Here is a 20,115-nt window from a genome sequence, read left to right on the forward strand (position 1 = left end):
TTCTCCTCTGCTCTTTTATTTGCTTTACGCTTCCTTTTCCTGGTCCAGCGATGTCCAGTTTGAGATGATGCTCTGTGCCCTTTGGGAGAAGCACTCCCTTTAACAATACATTAATACATGCTTCTCCTGCAAGTGCTCCAAGAAGTTCAGTGTGAGGCATGAAATGGCTATGGTCACAGAGGCTCTGAATCTGTCTTTTCACGGTGTGGGGGACTAGCTTTTCCAAACACGAAGCCTGAGCAGCATGGCACTGCGAAGAACCCATCCCAAGGCAAAATTAGGGGCCCATCCTGCAAACAGGTCCTCCCGTGTGTATAAGTTGGAGTCCCAACCCCTTTGAAGTCAGTGAGTCAATGACAGGACTCCTGACTTCAAAGGAGCTAGGACTCCCTTGGCTACTCTCAAAGGGATTCCATACGGATGGAACTAAACTCTAAATGTACATCAGGTATCCTCAGGTGCTCCATATTTAGCCTTACCTAGTTGGTGAGTTGCTCGCAGTCATCATGGTTGCTTGAGGAGTGGTTTGAAGGAGGAGAGAGTAATGGTCCTGTCTGCTCAGTCCAAAGCCCTGTCCAGGAAAGCGTCCCTATTTGGGAGAACACTTAAGTATGTTTAACTTGATACACATACCCGAATTGCACTGAAGTCAGTGGGGGCTTAATTATATGCTTAAATCCTGTCCTGCTTAGAGAGAGGCTGCAGAATGCACTCATGGAGGGAAAGTGCCAGCGGTTAGGGCACTTGCCTAGGCCCTTGTTCTCTGCTCTACCACAGGCTTCTTGTGGGATCTTGGGCCAGTCCCTTAGCCTCTGTGTGCCTCAATTCCCCATCTGGGATAATAGCCCTGCCCTGCCTCACAGGGGTTTGGAGGATAAGTATGTTGCAGAGCTCAGATACGACAGCAATGGGGCCATACATGTGCTCTCCTGGATCAGCCTCTATCTTAGCAACCGGCTTTGGCCGCACTGTCATGAAAGCGGCCATGGCGCATGAGGCGAGATTAATAAGACTGAGACTTTTCAGCTTGGAAAAGAGACGGCTAAGGAGAGATATGATTGAGGTCTATAAAATCATGACTGGTGTACAGAAAGTAGATAAGGAAGTGTTGCTTACTACTTCTCATAACACAAAAACTAGGCGTCACCAAATGAAATTAATAGGCAGGAGGTTTAAAACAAATGAAAGGAAGTATTTCTTCCCACAACACATAGTCAACCTGTGGAACTCCTTGCCAGAGGATATCGTGATGGCCAAGACCATAACTGGGTTCAAAAAAGCACTGGATAAATTTATGGAGGATAGATCCATCAATGGCTATTAGCAGGATGGTCAGGGATGGTGTCCCTAGCCTCTGTTTGCCAGAAGCCGGGAATGAATGACAGGGGATGGATCACTTGATGATTCTCTGTTCTGTTCACTCCCTCAGGGGCACCTGGCATTGGCCACTGTCAGAAGACAGGATACCGGGATAGGTGGACCTTTGGTCTGACCCAGTAGGGCCATTTTTATGTTCTTATGGCTGAGTCACAGAGGGCTGCTAATGAGCTGCTTCGTTGGTGCAGATGTATCCCAAAGCCCTGCCGCCTACCCCCGTGGCCCCTCAAGAGGCTCTTTAACTGATCCAATGGCTGGAAATTGAAGCTAGAGAAATTCAGCCTTGAAATAAGATGCAATTTAGTGGGTAACAGAGACATTAGAGCAGCTTCCTGGGGAGGTGGTGGACCCACCCGCACTTGGAGAATTTAAAGCAAGATTTGATGTCTTTCTGAAAGACAGGGTCTGAATGAGCTCTCCTCGACACCTAGTGACGAGCTGGGGGAAAGGCTTCAGACCAGGAAGGGGAAGAGGAAGCTGACAAGGGGCAGAACCCAGGCAGGTCAGGTGAGGTATGTGTAAGCCTGACTGCACGCATGCCTGAGCACTGAACCCAGCAGGTCTCAGCTAGGAAGCCTGATGCCAGCGAAGACAGCACCAGCCCAGGCACCCCTGCCCGGGGAGGGACAGGTTTATGTTATGGATATTCATGCAAAGCGGTTCACAAGCAATGCAGAGCGACACAGGGGATGGGGCCCTGCACGGGAATGAGGCTAAGAGCAGGTCTAGCTGCTGGATTCCTCCAGCATCACCCTGCTATGATGAACATCACTGAGACCATAGAACCTAGGAGACCTGGTGCTGCTGGGCTCAGACTCCTCTGCCTTTATTCTTGCTTCCTCCAGGGACAGCAATGCCAAGTGCACTGGGGGCCAAGAGCAGCACCTGGCAGTGTCCATACAGAACCGGCTTCTCCCTTGGCTCGGTCTTCCCTCCTTGATTTTATTGCGTCTTTATTCACAGGCAGCATGAGCTTCAGTGAACACAGCTGGAGAACCAGGGGCCGACCATGGCTGCTGCCAACCTGACGCCTTCGAACCCGGCCACAATCCTGCTGCTGGGTATCCCTGGGCTGGAAGAAGCTCACGTCTGGATCTCGGCGCCCGTGTGCACGATGTACGTTCGGGAACTGCGCTATTCTCCTCATCGTTGCCACAGAGCCAGCCCTGCACCGACCCATGTGCTATTTCCTCTGCATGCTGGCAGCCATCGACCTGGGAGCATCCACCTGCACTCTGCCGAAATTGCTCTGCATCTTCTGGTTTCAGGCCAGGGAGATCAATGCCAGGGTCTGCCTGGCCCAGATGTTCTTCATTCATTCCCTCTCCATGATGGGGTCGGCTGTGCTGCTGGCCATGGCCCTCGATCGCTATGTGGCCATCTGCGCTCCCTTGCACTACAGCTCCATCTTCACCGGCCGCCTCGTTGCCAAGCTGGGCATGGCGGCCGTAGCCAGGAGGGCGCTGCTCATGAGCCCCTGCCCCTTTCTGATTAAAAGGCTGTCCTTCTGCTGGACCAATGTCATCCTGCGAGCAAATGGCTGTGGTGAAGCTGGCCTGTGGAGACACCAACATTAATCATGCCTACGACCTCAGCACGGCGTTGCTAGTGATAGGTGGGGACCTGCTGTTTATCGGTCTTTCCTATTCCCTGATTGTCCGGGCCGTTCTGGGCCTCTCGTCCCGGGAGGCCTGGCTCAAGGCCTTTGGTACCTGCATCTCCCACATCTGTGTCATCCTGATCTCCTACACCCTGGGCCTCTTTTCCTTCCTCACTCATCGCTTTGGCCACCACGTGGCTCCCCCTATCCACATCATCCTGGCCAACGTCAACCTCCTGTTCCCACCCATTTTGAACCCCATTGTGTATGGGGTGAGGACCAGGGAGATCCGGGAGTGGGTGCTCAGGGTGATCCTGCAGGACACAGGTACTTCCAAACGTAGGCCGGACTGGGGCTCCGTCCTCCGAAGGCCATCCAGCCAGTTCCCCCAAGCAGAGATTCCTGTGCACATGGTGTCCCCTCCCGGGGGCTTTGTCTCAGCATTTGTAAACAATAACCTCTGATGGCTCCCCGATACTTTGCACCAGCCAGGAGGGGCCCAGATTCCGGCTGGAAGGCAGGGCAGCCCTGAGTTCTCCCAGTGCTGCAGAGAGTGAACCTGTCTGGGACTCCAGGAGAGAAGCCATTGCCTCTGATTCCCACCGTGACCCAGAAAGAGCCTCAGGGCCATAGATACAGCATGGGAGATAGTATCCTGGAAAGCAGTGACTGAAAAGGACTTACGACAGCGTGGCCAAGCAACTCGACATGAGCTCCCAGTGCGATGCTGTGGAACAAAGGGCTAATGTGGCCTTTAGATGTATAAATCGCAGAAGTGAGTAGGAGCAGGGATGTGATTTTTACATCTGTAGGGGTCTTTGCTAATGGATACTGCATCCAGTTCTGGTGTCTGTATTTTACAGAGAGGGTGATGAATTGGAGAGGGGAAGAAAAGAGCCACAACAATTATTTGAGGGCTGGAGACATGCCTATACAGTGAGAGACTGAAAGAGCTCTGTCTGTTTAGCTAATCAAACAGGAGACTGAGAGGTGGCTTGATTACAGTGTGTGAAGACCTTCCTGGGGAAAAAATCCCAAGTACTAAAGGGTGTTAGGATATCAATATTCAGGCCTATCTGCAAAGGCCTATACTTTAAGATGTAGGTGTATTCTTATCACTTAGCTAGTTATAGAGGTATAAAAGAAAGAATCAAAAATCACTGTCTGTGTAGTGGCCTTCTCTTACTGTGACAGTCTGAGGCCTAGTTCTTTAGCAGCCATAAACTGGGAAATGTATGGTCATGTCCTCACATTCCAAAGTAGTCATATTAAAACAAGGCAATCTGGGACTGTTAGGAAGGTGATTCGATCTATCACCTCCAGAGAAAGGAAAGAGCCTAGAAGATGTAAAAGGAAACTTAGTTTGATAGCATCCTGTCTGGCAAGAACTCACTTATCAATAGACACAGCTGGAGAACCCTTATGTCTGTATAGATGTAGTTGTAAAATCCTCACTTCTATATTGTTTTGTATGTTTATTTGCATGGTCTCTGTCTGGTTCTGTGATTGTTTCTGTCTGCCGTATAATTAATTTTGCTAGGTGTAAACTAATTAAGGTGGTGGGATATAACTGGTTAGCTAATCATGTTACAGTACGTTAGGATTGGTTAGGTAAATTTTAGTAGAATGATTGGTTAAGGTATAGCTGAAAATATTACTATTTAAATTAGGAGCAAACAGGAAGTAAGTTGGGATTCGAAAATAAGGAAAAGGAACTTGAATTTAAGCTTGCTGGAAGTTCACCCCAATAAACATCGAATTCTCTGCACCTTTGGTCTTCGGGTATTGTTGCTCTCTGTTCGTGCTAGAAGGACCAGGGAAGAGTGAGAGTGAAGGAAAAAGCTCTCTAACAAAGGGCTCTGTAATCTAGCGGAGAAATGGTCACTTCTGGCCTTAAACTCTATGAATCTATGAAGCAGTGGCCCAGCATGAATCCACCCCACCTGCTCCAAGGGCAAAACACATCACGGCAGGAGGCACCTGGTTCTGCATTCAAAGGGAGACAGCCTGATGCCCCACTCACATGCCTGCCTGCCCCAAGCTTAACTGCTCCTGCTCTGATATCCTTTCCTCACTTTCATCACTCTGAATTCACTCGTGTTTGTGACAAAGTGGGAATTTTCTGTAATATTTTTTATGAATCCTATACATGCCTCAATTTCCCCTATGTGCTACATGGTTACCTAGGGGATGGAATAGGATTGTTTGTCTTCAGGGCAGGCTGAGACACAGGTGTGAATGGTGCCTAGTTGTCTGGGACTTGGGTCCCATATCAATGGAGCTTTTGGATATGTCTACCCAGCAACCAGGCACATGCAGCTGGACAGTGTCAGCCAACTCAGGCTTGCAGAGCTGTTTCATTGGCCTCTTCATTTACCTCTTCCCCATTTTTTGCATTTTCTGCAAACTTTATCAGGGATGATTTTATGTTTGCTTTCCAGCTCATTGATAAAAGTGTTAAATAGCAAAGGATTAAGAACTGATCCTTGCTGGACCCCACTAGAAAAAATACCTACATGATTTCCCATTAGATTTTGAAACCTATGCATTAGCCAGTTTTGAATTAATTGAATGTATGCCATGTTGATTTTGTATTGTTTCAATTTTTTTTATCAAAATGTCATGCAGCACCAAGTCAACTGCCTTGCAGAGGTCTAAGTATATTACATCAACACTATTGACCTTTATCAACCAAACAGTTAATCTTGTTTAAAAAAAAATCTAGTTTGACAAGAGTAATGGTCTCAAGTTACACTGGGGGAGGTCTAGGTTGGATATTAAGAAAAACTTTTTCACTAGGAGGGTGGTGAAGCACTGGGATGCGTTACCTGGGGAGGTGGTGGAATCTTCATCCTTAGAGGTTTTTAATGCCCATCTTGACAAAGCCCTGGCTGGGATGATTTAGTTGTGAATTGGTCCTGCTTTGAGCAGGGGGTTGGAGTAGATGACCTTCTGAGGTCCCTTCCAGCCCTGATATTCTATGATTCTAAGCAGCAAAGAATCCTGTGGCACCTTATAGACTAACAGACGTTTTGGAGCATGAGCTTTCGTGGGTGAATACCCACTTCCTCAGATGCATGTAATGGAAATATCCAAGGGCAGGTATATATATGTGTGCTAGCAAGCAAGCTAGAGATAACGAGGTCAGTTCAATCAGGGAGGATGAGGCCCTGTTCTAGCAGTTGAGGTGTGAAAACCAAGAGAGGAGAAACTGGTTCTGTAATTGGCAAGCCATTCACAGTCTTTGTTCAATCCTGAGCTGATGGTGCTCTCCTACACTTCAACCTCCCTGGCCACACTATAGCAGACCTTAAGGTGGCCATCCTGCAGCAAAAAACTTCAGGACCAGACTTCAAAGAGACTGCTGAGCTTCAGTTCATCTGCAAATTTGACACCATCAGCTCAGGTTTGAACAAAGACTGTGAATGGCTTGCCAATTACAGAACCAGTTTCTCCTCTCTGGTTTTCACACCTCAACTGCTAGAACAGGGCCTCATCCTCCCTGATTGAACTGACCTCGTTATCTCTAGCTTGCTTGCTAGCACACATATATATACCTGCCCCTGGATATTTCCATTACATGCATCTGAGGAAGTGGGTATTCACCCACGAAAGCTCATGCTCCAAAACATCTGTTAGTCTATAAGGTGCCACAGGATTCTTTGCTGCTTTTACAGATCCAGACTAACACGGCTACCCTCTGATACTATGATTCTAAGATTCATTTTCATAAACCCACATTGACAGGCATTAGCTACATTACCATCCTTTATATCTTTGTTATCTGAGTCCCATATTAGCTATCCCATTGTTTTGCCCAGGGTCAGTGTGAGGCTGAGAGACCTCTAATTATCCAGGTGTGGCTTTTGGTCACACCAGTTCTTCCTGTTTACAGAACAGAAGCCATGCTGAGCTGCTGGGCTTTGACTGCTGATGGGAGAGAGCTTTGGCTGCAGCAGCTAGGACTGGATGCAGCCTGGAGTGGGCCAGCCACAATCCCCTCACTGTGAAAACACTGAGAAAGCTAGTACTGCTGGGCACTCCCTCTTTCACCTGAGCCAGCCTTGGGGCCCTCAACAATGAATCAGGCATCGGGCCTACAGATTTATCCTAGTTATGAGCTCAGCTGTGAAAACTAAGTGTTCTTAATATGCCACAATAACCTTTAACAACAAACTGTCATGCAAAAAGGCGCAAAAGGGACTTAATTTAAACAAAAAGGCTTCCTGCTATAACTCAAGGCTTGTATTAAGATTGTGCTTTTTAAACAAAAGTGGGATACTAGAAATCAATATAGCAAACTTGGTTTATCAGAAATTAGACCAAATTAGTGAACAAAATGATGAGTGGATGGGCTACTCCACCCATGATCAAAAATCCCTAGTGGCAGACAGAGCTGTCCCTAGGGACCACAGGCAGCATAGGATAGCAGCCCAGAACCACTGGACTTTCAAAGCTAAGCAGATCAAAGCAAGCATGCCTATCACAATGAGGAGATTTAAACTTCAAGACTCATAAGAAATGGAAAGGGAAGTGGATTTTTTTTGCTGTTTTTAAAATTAAATTGGCAGCTAGTATTTTTACAATTATGCTGAACAAGTTTAATCTTTGTTGTAATGTGTTCTGTTTGCCTGGACTGCTCAAGACCTGAATGTTTGTGTAGGAGGAGCTTTTTGAGTTGGCTTCTTAAATATCTTCATGCTGTTTCACATCTGATACTCCTTGATGAAACACAGGAGCCTTGTCTTATAACAGACTAACTCAAAGTGATACAAGCTACGAAAGTGAGATCTTGGAAGAGTGTTGCCATTTTCATAATGTAATAAAATTCTATTAATGATAAATAATGAATAGTGTGTAATAAGCATATCACAAAAACAAATTTTATATTTCCAAGATCACTGTTTTTATAATATATACTCAGGTAAAGAAGAAAATACCTGGAAATATTAATAATGTAGCTGGAGCTGATGTACCTTAGGTCACATTACTGTGACCTAGCTGTCCACAATGCACCACTCCCAACAGCCCTGCAAATGCTGCAAATGTGGCCACATTGCAGCGCTGGTAGCTGTTAGTGTGGCCACAGTGCAGCACTGTCCCTACACAGTTGTACGAAGACAGCTGTAACTCCCAGCGCTGCACATCTCCAAGTGTAGCCATACCCCTAGGCCTGCTACTTTAAGACTTACATGGTGCATCGCTTCACATCCTTCACATCCCAGCAGTTTGGCGCCATTGTGAGTCTGCAGCACGATTTCTGTGGGAAATGGAGCCTAAGCTGCTGAGGACTTTGCTGATGAATGTCGCCAGCACATCACATTTGAGTCAACGGGAGAAAATCTCATGTCGGCTTACCTTACTACCTTACTCTTCTCCTGCGGGGTAGAGTACAGAGGTTGACTGGAGAGCGAGCTACAGTCAATTTGGTGGGGCTTTACTAGACCTGTTAAATTGATCATCAGAGGCTTGATCTGAGAGCCAGATCCTGGCTGTAGTGTAGACCTGCTTTTGGTGTGGGAGCCTCACAGATGCTGCCACACTGAGCATCACACAACCTAGAAAAACCACAGGAACGCCAGAGCCCCAAAACCAAGTTGGGCTCCTTATTCAGACCAGGGATGCTCTTGTTTTGCAAGCCACCAATGAGAACCTGGTGGCTGACACCTAAGCCACCTTTTAAGGAAATGAGTTTTATACCTGCGTCCCTCCATGGGACATAGTGAGGGGGAAGTGAGCATGGTGCCCAACTTGCAACTTTCAGCCCAGTCAGAGCATTTAGCTGGGATGTGGGAGAACTAGGTTTAACTGCCTCCCTTAGCTTGATGGAAAGGGCTCCTGGCCCACTGAGCCATAGGCCATTTGATGTGGGGCTCACTCATCTTTTGCTGAAGCTGCTCCACTATGGACAGATAACAATTGGAGCAGGGGTACTGGAGGTAAGGTGTCCCAACCCCTAAACCATAGGCATTCCTTCTCTCACTCCCTAACCCACCATCCTGCCCAGCCCTTGAGCTCCTGGCCCTGGAAGCTAACCTCCCTCCCCCACAGCCGCAGCCCACCCTATCACCAGTGCTCTGGGCAGGGGGCTGTGAGCTCCTGTGGGGTAACACAACTGCAAGCCATCCATCCGCTCTGGTGCTCTAGACTGTGTGGCACACTCTGAGGATAACACAGCTGCCAGTCCTGGTGCTCTCAGCAGCATGGTGCAGGAGGAGGGATGGATAAGGGGCAGGGCATCCCAGGGGGCAGTGAGAGTACAGGGAGCAGTTGGATAGTTGTGGGAGGGAACTGGCAAGGGGCAGGAAGCCAGAGGGTTGGATAGAGGCAGTTACGGGCAGGGGCTGTTAGATGTGTCAGAGGTTCTGAGGGGGGCACCAAGTGGGAGGGAGCCAGGCTGCTTGGGGAGGCACAGCCTTCCCTACCCAGCCCACCATACAGTTTCAGAACCTCACTGTAGCCCTCAGGCCAAAAGTCTGCCCACCCATGCGCTAGAGAACAAAAGAGAAGCAATGACTAACCCCAGTGCAAGCAACATGAGTCCACTCTTGCCTTTCACTGAAAGATGAAATTTTCATCTACAACCATGGGCTAGAAGCATTCCAATTTTTGGCAGGGATATGTAGGAACCGGAGAAGTGATCTTTCAGCATCAATGTACAGTAGAACCTTAGTTAAACACCACCTCATTTAGAACCAGAAGAAAGCAGTCAAACTCCAGCAAAGACAAATACAGTACAGTGTTAGATGTAAACTACTTCCAAAAAAATCAAGTTTAAAATTTGACACAGCGAGGAACTGTTTGTGCTCTTTTCATTTAAATTAAGATGGTTACAAGAATTTTTCTTCTGCACAGTAAAGTTTCAGAGCTGTATTAAATCAATGTTCCATTGTAAACTTTTGAAAGAACCATAAAATTTATATTCAGAGTTACAAACATTTCAGTGACAAACCACTACCACCATTCCCAAGGTGTTTAACTCAGGTTTTACTGTACCTAAAGCACACCCATCCTTTTTGAAAAAGAAAACCCATTTTTGATATAAGAAATGTTAGTCTTGTTCAGACTCTCACAGAAGACTATGTAAGTCTTAAAGTAGCAGGGCTAGGGGTATGGCTACACTTGGAGATGTGCAGCGCTGGGAGTTACAGCTGTCTTCGTACAACTGTGTAGGGACAGTGCTGCACTGTGGCCACACTGACAGATACCAGCGCTGCAATGTGGCCACATTTGCAGCATTTGCAGGGCTGTTGGGAGTGGTGCATTGTGGACAGCTATCCTACAGAGCACCTTGTCCCATTTTGGCTCCGTGGGTTGTGGGAAGGGGACGGAAGGGTGCAGGTCATTCCGCTTCCTGTCTCAACGCCCCATGGTGCATCGCTTCACATCCTTCACATCCCAGCAGTTTGGCGCCATTGTGAGTCTGCAGCACGATTTCTGTGGGAAATGGAGCCCGAGCTGCTGAGGACTTTGCTGATGAATGTCGCCAGCACATCACGTTTGGCAGTTGAGCTATTCCTTCAGCTCCAAAGTGACAGTGAGGAGTCCGACGATTATATCGATTCGCCTGACACGTGTGACACTAAATTGCTTGTGGCAGTAGTGGACATGCTCAGCACCATGGAATGCCGCCTTTGGGCTTGGGAAACAAGCACTGAGTGGTGGGATCACATCATCCTGCAAGTCTGGGATGACAATCAGTGGCTGCAGAACTTTAGGATGAGAAAAGCCACTTTCATCGGACTGTGTGCTGAGCTCGCCCCCACTTTGCGGCACAAGGACATGAGATTGAGAGCTGCCCTGTCAGTGGAGAAGCGGGTGGCTATTGCAATCTGGAAGCTGGCAACTCCAGACAGCTACCGATTGGTCGCGAACCAGTTTGGAGTGGGAAAGTCGACCATTGGAATACTGTTGATGCAAGTTTGCAGGGCCATTAACCGCATCCTGCTAAGAAGAATCATGACTCTGGGGAACGTGCAGGACATTCTGGATGGCTTTGCACAAATGGGTTTCCCTAACTGTGGAGGGGTGATAGATGGGACGCATATTCCTATTCTGGCACCACCCCACCTGGCATCTCAGTACATTAATCGGAAGGGGTATTTCTCTATGGTTCTCCAGGCGCTTGTGGATCACCGGGGGCGTTTCATTGACATTTACACAGGCTGGCCCAGAAAGGTGCATGATGCACGCATCTTTCGGAACAGTGGCCTGTTCAGGAAGCTGCAGGCCGGGACTTTTTTCCCAGACCGCAAGATCACAGTAGGGGATGTCGAAATGCCCATTGTGATACTTGGAGACCCCGCTTACCCGTTAATACCTTGGCTCATGAAACCGTATACAGGGAAGCTTGACAGGAGCAAGGACCGGTTCAACTACAGGCTGAGCTGGTGCAGAATGACTGTGGAGTGTGCTTTCGGCCATTTAAAGGGACGCTGGAGATGTCTTTATGGGAAGCTAGACTTGGGGGAAAGCAGCATCCCTGCGGCTATATCCGCATGCTGTACCCTCCATGTTTGTGAAGGGAAAGGTGAAACATTCAGTGAGGAATGGACCTCCGAGGTTCAACGCCTGGATGCTGAATTTGCATAGCCAGAGCAGAGCTACTAGAGAGGCCCAGCACATGGCTACAAGGATTAGGGATGCCTTAAGGGAGCAATTTGAGGCCAAAAGGCAACAGTAACATTTGGTGCCTTGCATGGGAGTGAAGTGCAGTGGTTACAATGATTTGCAGTGCCTGTTTTTTCCTTGGGGGTACAGTATCTTTCACTTTCTGCAATAATAAAAACTGCTTTAAAAGCCAAGAAATCATTTATTGAAAAGACAGTAAGTAAAAGGACGGGTGGGGGGGGGTAGGGTGGTGAACTGTACAGTCAGAGGTTTGAATATGTCCTGCCTGGAGTGCTGTGCAATGACTGCTGCACTTCAGGATGAAAATGCTGCATGGTGATGGGGGTTGAGTGCAGAGGTTAAGGGTTGTAGTTCTCAGGGCTGGTAGGTGAATGTACAAGTGTTGGGAGCAGCTGGTGGTGGTAAGAACCTAGATGCTGGAGAAGGGGGTTTTGAGCTGACATTGGGGCACAAGGGAGAGAGCATTGGGATGGGGGTGGCAGCACGGCAGTGCTCTGCCTGCATGCCTATGAGTGACTGCATACACTCTGTTTGGTGTGCAAGGAGGCTTATCAGCTGCTTTGTGCTTTTCTTCTTAGCCAGTTCCTTTCTCCTGCTTTCTGTTTCCCTCCACTGCTGAATTTTTTCTCTCCAGTCCTGCAGCCTCTTACTCTCTCTGGCAGACTGATTCATAACTGCTTTCACCAAATCTTCTTTACTTTTTCTTGGTTTCCTCCTCAGGTTCTGTAGCTTTTCAGCAGTCTGTGATAGGGATGGGGGATTACTGGTACTATTCAAGGACACTTAGAAAAAAAAACAGAAAGAGAAACATTTATTACAGAGGCTGCATTGTTTATAATCACAGTTAAGGAGTTTTTAGTCTCATTTGTAGCATCCTTTACACATAGCAAACATAGCACAGAGAGGCCACAGCAGGGAAGACATGGTGAGTAATGGGGAATGAGTGATTAATGAAGCCATCTCGCTGCCGCAGCTCACCTGGGAAGGGCAACTGCTTGGGTCAGGGCTGCACTGGGGTTTCTGTGCATTGGGGAAATCAGAGAGCTGGGGGGTGGGGGTGGACCTGCACTGAACACTATCCCTACCTTTTCCACAGGATTTTATCCTGCCAGATATCTCGCTGCTGCGGGTCACCTGGGAAGAGGGAGGGTCTTCTCCAGCAATGCGGATTGTGCCCTGGCCCCTATGCAGCTTGCCTGTGTGCAGCAATGGTCCCCCCACCCCTCGCGGCACAGTGGCGCAGACACGTTAGCCTGACTGGGACAAGGACCACAGTGCCTCTCCCTATGAACTCGTGCAAGCGCATGGCCCACGCTCTGGCTGAAACTTTTGAAGAGATTACAGAAGCCGATTACAGTGACGTGATAGACCACATCAATGGGCTAGTCGACATCTAGGCATGCATGCATGCAGCCATAACCCACCCCCCCCCAAAAAAAAAAATTCCATCCTGAAAATAAAAGCTGCTTACCCGGAACCCGCTCCTCTGCTTGTCCTTCACCAAGTTCCAGCTGCTGTGACTGGCTAGCTTTCTGCTGGCTTGAGAAGAGCTCCTGGTTGCATGCCTCCTGGGACTCCGGGGTGTCTCCCTCCACCCCAGTACCCTCACTCTCAGTTTCCTCTACCCCCTCCCCCTCCTCTGAACTGTCCATCCTGGTCCTTGGATTGGCAGTGGGGTCACCCCCAAGTATCGCATCCAGCTCCTTGTAAAAACAGCAGGTCGTGGGGGGCAGCACCTGAGCGGTGGTTTCCCTTGCAGGCTTTGCAATAGGCACTCCGCAGCTCCTTTACTTTAACTCTGCACTGCACCACATCCCATTCATGGCCCCTTTCCAGCATGGACTTTGATATCTGGCGATAGGTATAATTCCTACAGCTGGAGCACAGCTGTGACTGCACAGCTTCCTCCCCAAAAATCATTGACGAGGTCCAGCAGCTCGCCAATGCTCCATGCTGGGACTTGTTTGGCACATGGAGGTATGGTCACTGATTGATTACACTCCACACCTGGCTGAGCAAACAGGAAGGGGATTTTTAAAATTCCCAGGGCATTTAAAGGGCAGGTCACCTGAGCCCAGGGCAGTGGAGTGCCAAACGATGAGAAGAGTGGCTGAAAAGTGGGATACCTCCTAATACCCTGGAGGCCAATAACAGCGCTTCTGCTGGCCACACTTGCCGAGCAGCACTGCATCACCAGCGCTGGAATTGTTACACCCCAAGCAGACCAGGTGTACAGCCAGCGCTGCAGCCAGGGAGTTACAGCACTGACTGTGCCTTGCAAGTGTGGACACAGTAAGTTGCAGCACTGTAAACTCACCACCAGCGCTGCAACTCTCCTGTGTAGCCAAGCCCTAGGACAGGGAGAAGCGAAGCCTGATTAAAAGTGTATTCACATCCTTTTTCAAAGCCTGTTGATACTTATCTAATTCAAACAAAACCACTTGGGAGAAGGGATTCACTAAAAATGGAACACCCCAGCCCTCACTGAAACCTCACTGCATTGTTCAGCTGGCTGGTACCATGGAGCAAGCAAAGATTTCCATGTGGAAATAAGAGTCCTACAGGGAAGCCAAAATCATTCATACTTTCTTTGTACAAAGCCCTCCTCCCCACCATTCTGCACACTTAGAACTGACATGTGACCATGCAGCACTCCTGCAGATACTCCAGGACCTGGAGCAAGGCCACTATCCTTTGTTAGAGTCCTGCAGTTTCATGCCCCTTGGCATGCCATCCCTGCTCATTTCAGATCACAAACTGAACACGTTTTTACAAAGGTTTTATTCATCCTGATCATCCATTTGTTGCCTTTAAAACTTCTGGAACTGCTTCTTGGTGCCAGCAGCCTTTGTGACCTTGAGGACGTTGAATCGGACTGTCTTGCTGAGGGGACGGCATTCCCCCACAGTCACAATATCCCCAATCTGGACATCCCTGGAAAAAAAGCACAGCTGCTTTTAGATAGCTAAACAGCAGATTCTTTGCCACCAGAAATTTGTTCCTGCAGTACAGATGTGCGCAAGCACAGCACTGGAGAGACTAAACACAACTGAACAAGACAACACTGAGAAACGGGTCTCATGAACCTGAAGTATTAAAGGCCCCTTCTGCTGTTAATTTAAGTGCCAGACAGGTAGCATTTGCTTTCAGTAAGTGAGAGGTCCACCATCCACCACCAAACCAGGTCTTTCTAGCCTTTGGTTTTGGCATGCGTGAAGCAAGTGTCAATATGTAAGATAGAGAGTACACAGTTCCCACAGGAGAATATTAATCAGGATTAAAACCAAGTGCTTGAGGAATCATAGCCCAGGCAAAGACCAGGTGTTTTCCTTGCAATCCTTACCTAAGTACTTGGAAAAAGCTTCTTGCTTAGTTCTCAGGTCACCTGAATTTGGACTGAAATGCTAATCCAGGACCTCCCAGAGACAAGAGGATCAGAGTGTTGTTCAAGCTACAGGACCCTCACTCCCTTCTCTCAGTACACTTATCTTCACATGTCATTTGAAAGGTTCCCTATATTCTGATCAAATACCATTCTTCCAAGGATCTCAGAGCTTTATAAATACTTACAAAGCTTTACAACCTCCAGGGAGGTAGGCAAGTAATCCCTGGTTACCGAGGGATAAATAAGGAACAGAGATGAAGTGACTTACTCAAGATCACAGAATAAAAGTCAGACAGCACTAAGAATGGGGACTCAGTCTTTACACCAAGTCCCCTGTCCTAAGTACTCCAAGAAGGCTTCCCCCCAGAAAATTTATATTTACCGATGTGACCATACCACATGCAGACAGCTCACTTTATAAACATCCCTACGCATACATGTTTGACAGTTTTCCAGAAAGTTCCTGCACAGAGAAGCATTCGAGACTGAGGGCTGCCAGACCAGAACATGTTTTATGGTTCAGCATTGCCAGACTGGCATTTTCAGCAATCCCCCTTCACCACAGGGGGCTCTGCAGACCATCGTGAGTTTAGACATCACCACCACCAAACAGGCTCCAGGTCAGAGCACAGCCCATATAGTTGTACAGTGTTGACTCACTTCATTTACCTTTCTAGATTGAAGTGTTGTCATCAACTACAATTCTGGGTATCTCCTGCTTCCCTTTGATCTGAACAGCTTTCTGTTTGGGTTGAGACTGAGCAGCACATCTCAACTTCAGAGCACGTGCATGCTTTAACCTTACCACCACACTAGCAAAACAGGTAAGTGATTCCCATTTTGCACATAGGAAACCAGAGGTAGAAGATAAACAGCTTGCCCATGGTCAGTCTCTATCAGAATGGATTAATACAAATACCCTGACTCCTTGTCTTGTGCCCATCATTGCATTCTGGGGCCTGAAGTCTCCAGGGCAGGTTAGTGAACAGTACAGAGAGACTATGTAATGACCTATGTAGAGGGTCATCAGTGCTCAGATTTGAAGGGAAGAGCACAGCACCACTAATCATTGATCCACAGTGTACCCCCAGTACTACTCCTGTGCTCACCTGAAGCAGGGGGAGAGATGCACGGACATATTCTTGTGGCGTTTCTCAAAACGGTTGTACTTGCGGATATAGTGTAAGTAATCCCTGCGGATGACGATGGTACGCTGCATCTTCATCTTGGTAACCACACCTGCGGGAATACGGGGGCGTAGAGGGGGAAAGGACACCAAGCACTTACTTGTAGTGTTTAAGCAGAAGTTCATATTTTACTGATGCCTGGTCTACAAAGTTATTCCAGTATAGTTATGCTGGACAAGGTATTTCTTTTTAAATTTAAAATCAGCACAGCTTTGCTGGTATCAGCCCTAGTGCAGACACATACCAGTCAAACTGTGCTTATGCCAGTATGCTTTTGCTGGTTCAGAGCACTGGTATAATTGCATCCACGCTAGAAGAGCTTTGCAAGTTTTGCCACTGTACTTGTACTGGTGTACTAAAACCTCCTAGTATAGATAAGATCAGAGACTTCCCAAAAGCAGCTCCAGTCTGGAGAGTAAGACTCAGGCAACAGACTGAGGCTGGGACCTTCAGGGTTATATGGTAAGTTTTCCTATCATGCTATCGTATAATTCTTACCAATGGTTTATAGTAAAATAAAAATAAATCCAATACAGTACAGTGCACTTACATGCCTAAACCATTAACCCTGATTGTACAACCGGAGACTTGTCCCCGACCTTTTCCTGAAATTTTCAATAGGACGCTATACTTGGAGCTATTGATTACATGCCCCTCTGTTTTACCCATCCTCCTTAACGCATTAACATAGGCACTACATTTCCCTCTATCCTATCCTGTATTACATTCGAAAGATGGTAGCTAATTAGTTATTCCTAATACTCATTAAGGATTGGTTAGCTCCGTAATCCACTGTATATTAGAAATGGAATACTTAGTATTTAAGCATCAAAGGATGGCATCAGATAATTTTGGACAACATTATCGAGTCTGTAGCCCAGTGGTCCCCAACCTTTGTCTGGCAGGTGCCAGACAAAGGACTGTGGCAATGGATGAGCATCTGTCGAAATGGCGCCAAATTACAGCAGCATTTCGGTGGCGATGCCTCTCGATGACACCACTTGTTAGTAGCTGCTGAAATTCAGCAGCATTTCAGCCGATGCTCGACCACCGGCCAGGACATGGGCGCATTTAGGTGTCGGTGCCCGCGAGCACCACGTTGGGGACCCGTGCTGCAGCATCTGCATGCATTTTTCAACAGCAGCATGGCCCCTGAAGTTGATGTTCTCCTCACTATCTAGGTCAACCAAAACAGTTCTATTTCAGTGTAAAGAGCTTCGCTTAAGATAAGATGTAGCCACTCTCTCTAGAAGAGTACTGCCACTGTCTCCTGGGTCCTTCTGTCAGGCATCAGCAAAGCCATTTGGCAGTGTCGTCAGAGTCCCTTCACCATGAGACTTGGAAGACCATCGTGAGAATAGCATCATTTGCAGCTCAGGACCATAGCAGCAGTGAAAAGGGGAGACAGCAATTAATTTCTGGCAGGAAGCGTACAAACCTGAAGGGGGCATTTAGTGTTTTGGGATCTGAGAGCCTAAACAGTGGGCTGCACATTAAAGGCAAGAAATGGCTACCGCTTTTAGCAATAACCTCATATGCTGGGATCTCTAGTTCCAGAGGCTCAGACTCTAGGATATCTGCAGCCTGTTCTAATCTATTCAAGTTCCAAACAACCCTGTTTTCCATTAATAAGCTCATATGCCTACATTTTGTTTAACTGATAGATCCAGCTCCTAAACAGCTCTACTCAAACAGGCCTCCAAATGCCATTCCCTGCAGGATGTTCACATAACCAAAAGGTTTTGAAATTTATCCAAAATAATTATACTCACAGAAGTGTCTCTTAGTTCTTACCTGACAGGATACGACCACGAATAGAGACATTACCAGTGAATGGGCATTTCTTGTCAATGTAAGTGCCCTCAATGGCCTGAAAACAGAGAAAGTTGACATCAGCACTTTGGAGCTAAAAACTTAGTGAGTGCTGCAGCAATCTACCATCAATGAAAACTTTAGCACCCCAGAAGGTCAATTTGGGTGCTACAACAGGACTGGTACTGTAAGCGTGAGGCACATGACCGCATTTATTCCTGTCTGTATGAACTGACATCAGCAAGGCCACTTGGCAACTGTTGTCAAAGCCCCTTCACCTGTGGGACTTGGAAGACCATCGTGAGAAAAAACATCACGTCAGTAAGGAAAGGAACCACCCTGAAGTTTGCAGAAATTGCTTTTCATAACTTCCTGGGTGATCCACTGGCTATTAACCTGCTATTTTGACAGAAATATTCTGACCATTGACAGTCTGGGGCTGAACTTATCTCTATCCTATTGGATTTTATTCTTCTAGTCCAAATTTAATACCATTTCTATACTAATCTTTTCATGAAGATATCAACCTCTTCCTCCGCCCTCTCCCCCATATGAAGGGCAAATTCATGAGTCACCCCAAAAGACTAGCAAGCCAGAGCTAGGACCAGCTGTAGCTTGATTCACTTTTGTTCACACACAAAATTATACCTCTTTGGGGGTCTTGAAGCCCAGGCCAACATTCTTGTAGTAACGGGGGAGTTTCTCCTTGACTCCCTCTCCCAGAAGCACCCGCTTCTTGTTCTGGAAGATGGTAGGCTGTTTCTGATAAGATCTCTCAGTCTGTTTGGGAAAGACCCAAAAAAGCAAAGATAAAATGAAGAAAAGTCACCTAAATAATGCACCCAATGCCGCCAGCTGGAGCCAGCCTGCCTTGGCACCAGGGGGTGAGAGTGCCTGGCTACGCTTATGGCCACGCTGAAAAGGCTACACTGCCACCCCTGTAGCGGGAGGTGTGGATAGAGCACCTCCCCAGGGGAGGCCCTGGAGTTAGGGCAATGCCAGTGCCCCTTGCCAGGGCGCACCAGCTCCGAGACACCGTGACACTGTACCTGGGGCCTGGCCTACGCCGCAGGGCCAGGCTGGGTTAACTCCCTGGGGCCGGGCAGTGAAACCAGCCCAAGTCCCTGCGGGGCCAGCGCCAGGCCCACGAGCCGCTCGGGAGGGGCCCCGGGCTCCCGCACGCCGCGCGCGGGGACACGGGCCGAGCCGCCAGGCGCGTGCGCAGTTCTCTGCCCCGCACGCGGCCGGGGGGCTCGGCCCGGCGCCAGCTACGTGTCCCCCCCCCGGGCTGCCCCTAGGCCCCGCTCGCCCGCCAGGCCCCGGCGTGTGTGTGTGTGGGGGGGGGTCACCCGGGGCTGTCCCACTCGCCCCATCCCCCCCGCAGGAGCCGAGTGAGCCGCTTCCCGCCCTCCCGCGGCGCGGAGCCCCGACCTGCACGTCCGCCATCTTGCACGGCGCGAGGAAAAAGAGACCGCAGCAGCCGCACGGGTCCGCTTATCCGCCGCCGCGCCGGAAGTGACCTCACTACGCACAGGGAGCGCGGGAGGCGTCCGCTCCGTCCCAGCAGCGGGCGGGGCCTAGGCGGAGGGGCGGGGCTGACTCAGACAGCGGCGTTGAGTTCTCATCTGCCCCGGGAATGTGCGCGAGCCACCCCTTAGTAGCCATTGCTTTGTGGAGCTAGCACCCGCCCCCGGCGGCCATTGGTCTGGGGGGATAGCACCCCTCCACCCCCGCCCGGCAGCCATTGGTCTGGGGGGATAGCACACCCTCTGCCCGGCAGCCATTGCTCTGTGGGGATAGCACCCTCTTCCCTGCCCGGCAGCCATTGCTTTGTGGAACTAGCACCCGCCCCCGGCGGCCATTGGTCTGGGGGGATAGCACCCCTCCACCCCCGCCCGGCAGCCATTGGTCTGGGGGGATAGCACACTCTCTGCCCGGCAGCCATTGCTCTGTGGGGATAGCACCCCCTTCCCTGCCCGGCAGCCATTGCTTTGTGGGGCTAGCACCCGCCCCTGGCAGCCATTGCTCTGTGGGGCTAGCACCCCCCCACCCCCGCCCGGCAGCCATTGCTCTGTGGGGTAGCACCCCCCGCGCCCCGCCCGGCAGCCATTGCTCTGTGGGGC

General features: G+C 49.0%; 2 protein-coding genes, 3 non-coding genes and 1 pseudogene across 5 annotated transcripts; 1 reads left to right on the forward strand and 5 right to left on the reverse strand.

Moving 5' to 3' along the window:
• The first annotated feature begins 2,386 nt into the window (after positions 1–2,386).
• LOC127044206 (olfactory receptor 52P1-like) lies at positions 2,387–3,441 on the forward strand (annotated as a pseudogene).
• Positions 3,442–11,769: 8,328 nt separating this feature from the next.
• Positions 11,770–13,470, reverse strand: LOC127035233 (uncharacterized). Its single transcript, XM_050924907.1, has 2 exons — positions 13,080–13,470; positions 11,770–12,390 (listed from the first exon to the last, which is right to left on the reverse strand). Exons 1-2 carry the CDS (start codon positions 13,258–13,260, stop codon positions 11,963–11,965), a joined length of 609 nt encoding a protein of 202 aa, XP_050780864.1. The 5' UTR covers positions 13,261–13,470; the 3' UTR covers positions 11,770–11,962.
• A 900-nt stretch (positions 13,471–14,370) lies between these two features.
• Positions 14,371–19,529, reverse strand: RPS11 (ribosomal protein S11). The gene is made up of 5 exons (XM_050926114.1): positions 19,424–19,529; positions 18,641–18,772; positions 17,975–18,050; positions 16,103–16,232; positions 14,371–14,542 (listed from the first exon to the last, which is right to left on the reverse strand). Exons 1-5 carry the CDS (start codon positions 19,436–19,438, stop codon positions 14,419–14,421), a joined length of 477 nt encoding a protein of 158 aa, XP_050782071.1. The 5' UTR covers positions 19,439–19,529; the 3' UTR covers positions 14,371–14,418.
• Positions 15,504–15,598, reverse strand: LOC127043359 (small nucleolar RNA SNORD35). Its single transcript, XR_007772220.1, has one exon. It is a non-coding gene; the product is annotated as a small nucleolar RNA SNORD35 (small nucleolar RNA).
• On the reverse strand, positions 17,462–17,552 carry LOC127043360 (small nucleolar RNA SNORD35). The gene has a single exon (XR_007772221.1). It is a non-coding gene; the product is annotated as a small nucleolar RNA SNORD35 (small nucleolar RNA).
• LOC127043361 (small nucleolar RNA SNORD35) lies at positions 18,221–18,312 on the reverse strand. Its single transcript, XR_007772222.1, has one exon. It is a non-coding gene; the product is annotated as a small nucleolar RNA SNORD35 (small nucleolar RNA).
• Positions 19,530–20,115: the final 586 nt, after the last annotated feature.

This window comes from Gopherus flavomarginatus, chromosome 1 (genome assembly GCF_025201925.1).
Source record: "Gopherus flavomarginatus isolate rGopFla2 chromosome 1, rGopFla2.mat.asm, whole genome shotgun sequence".
NCBI lineage: Eukaryota > Metazoa > Chordata > Testudines > Testudinidae > Gopherus > Gopherus flavomarginatus.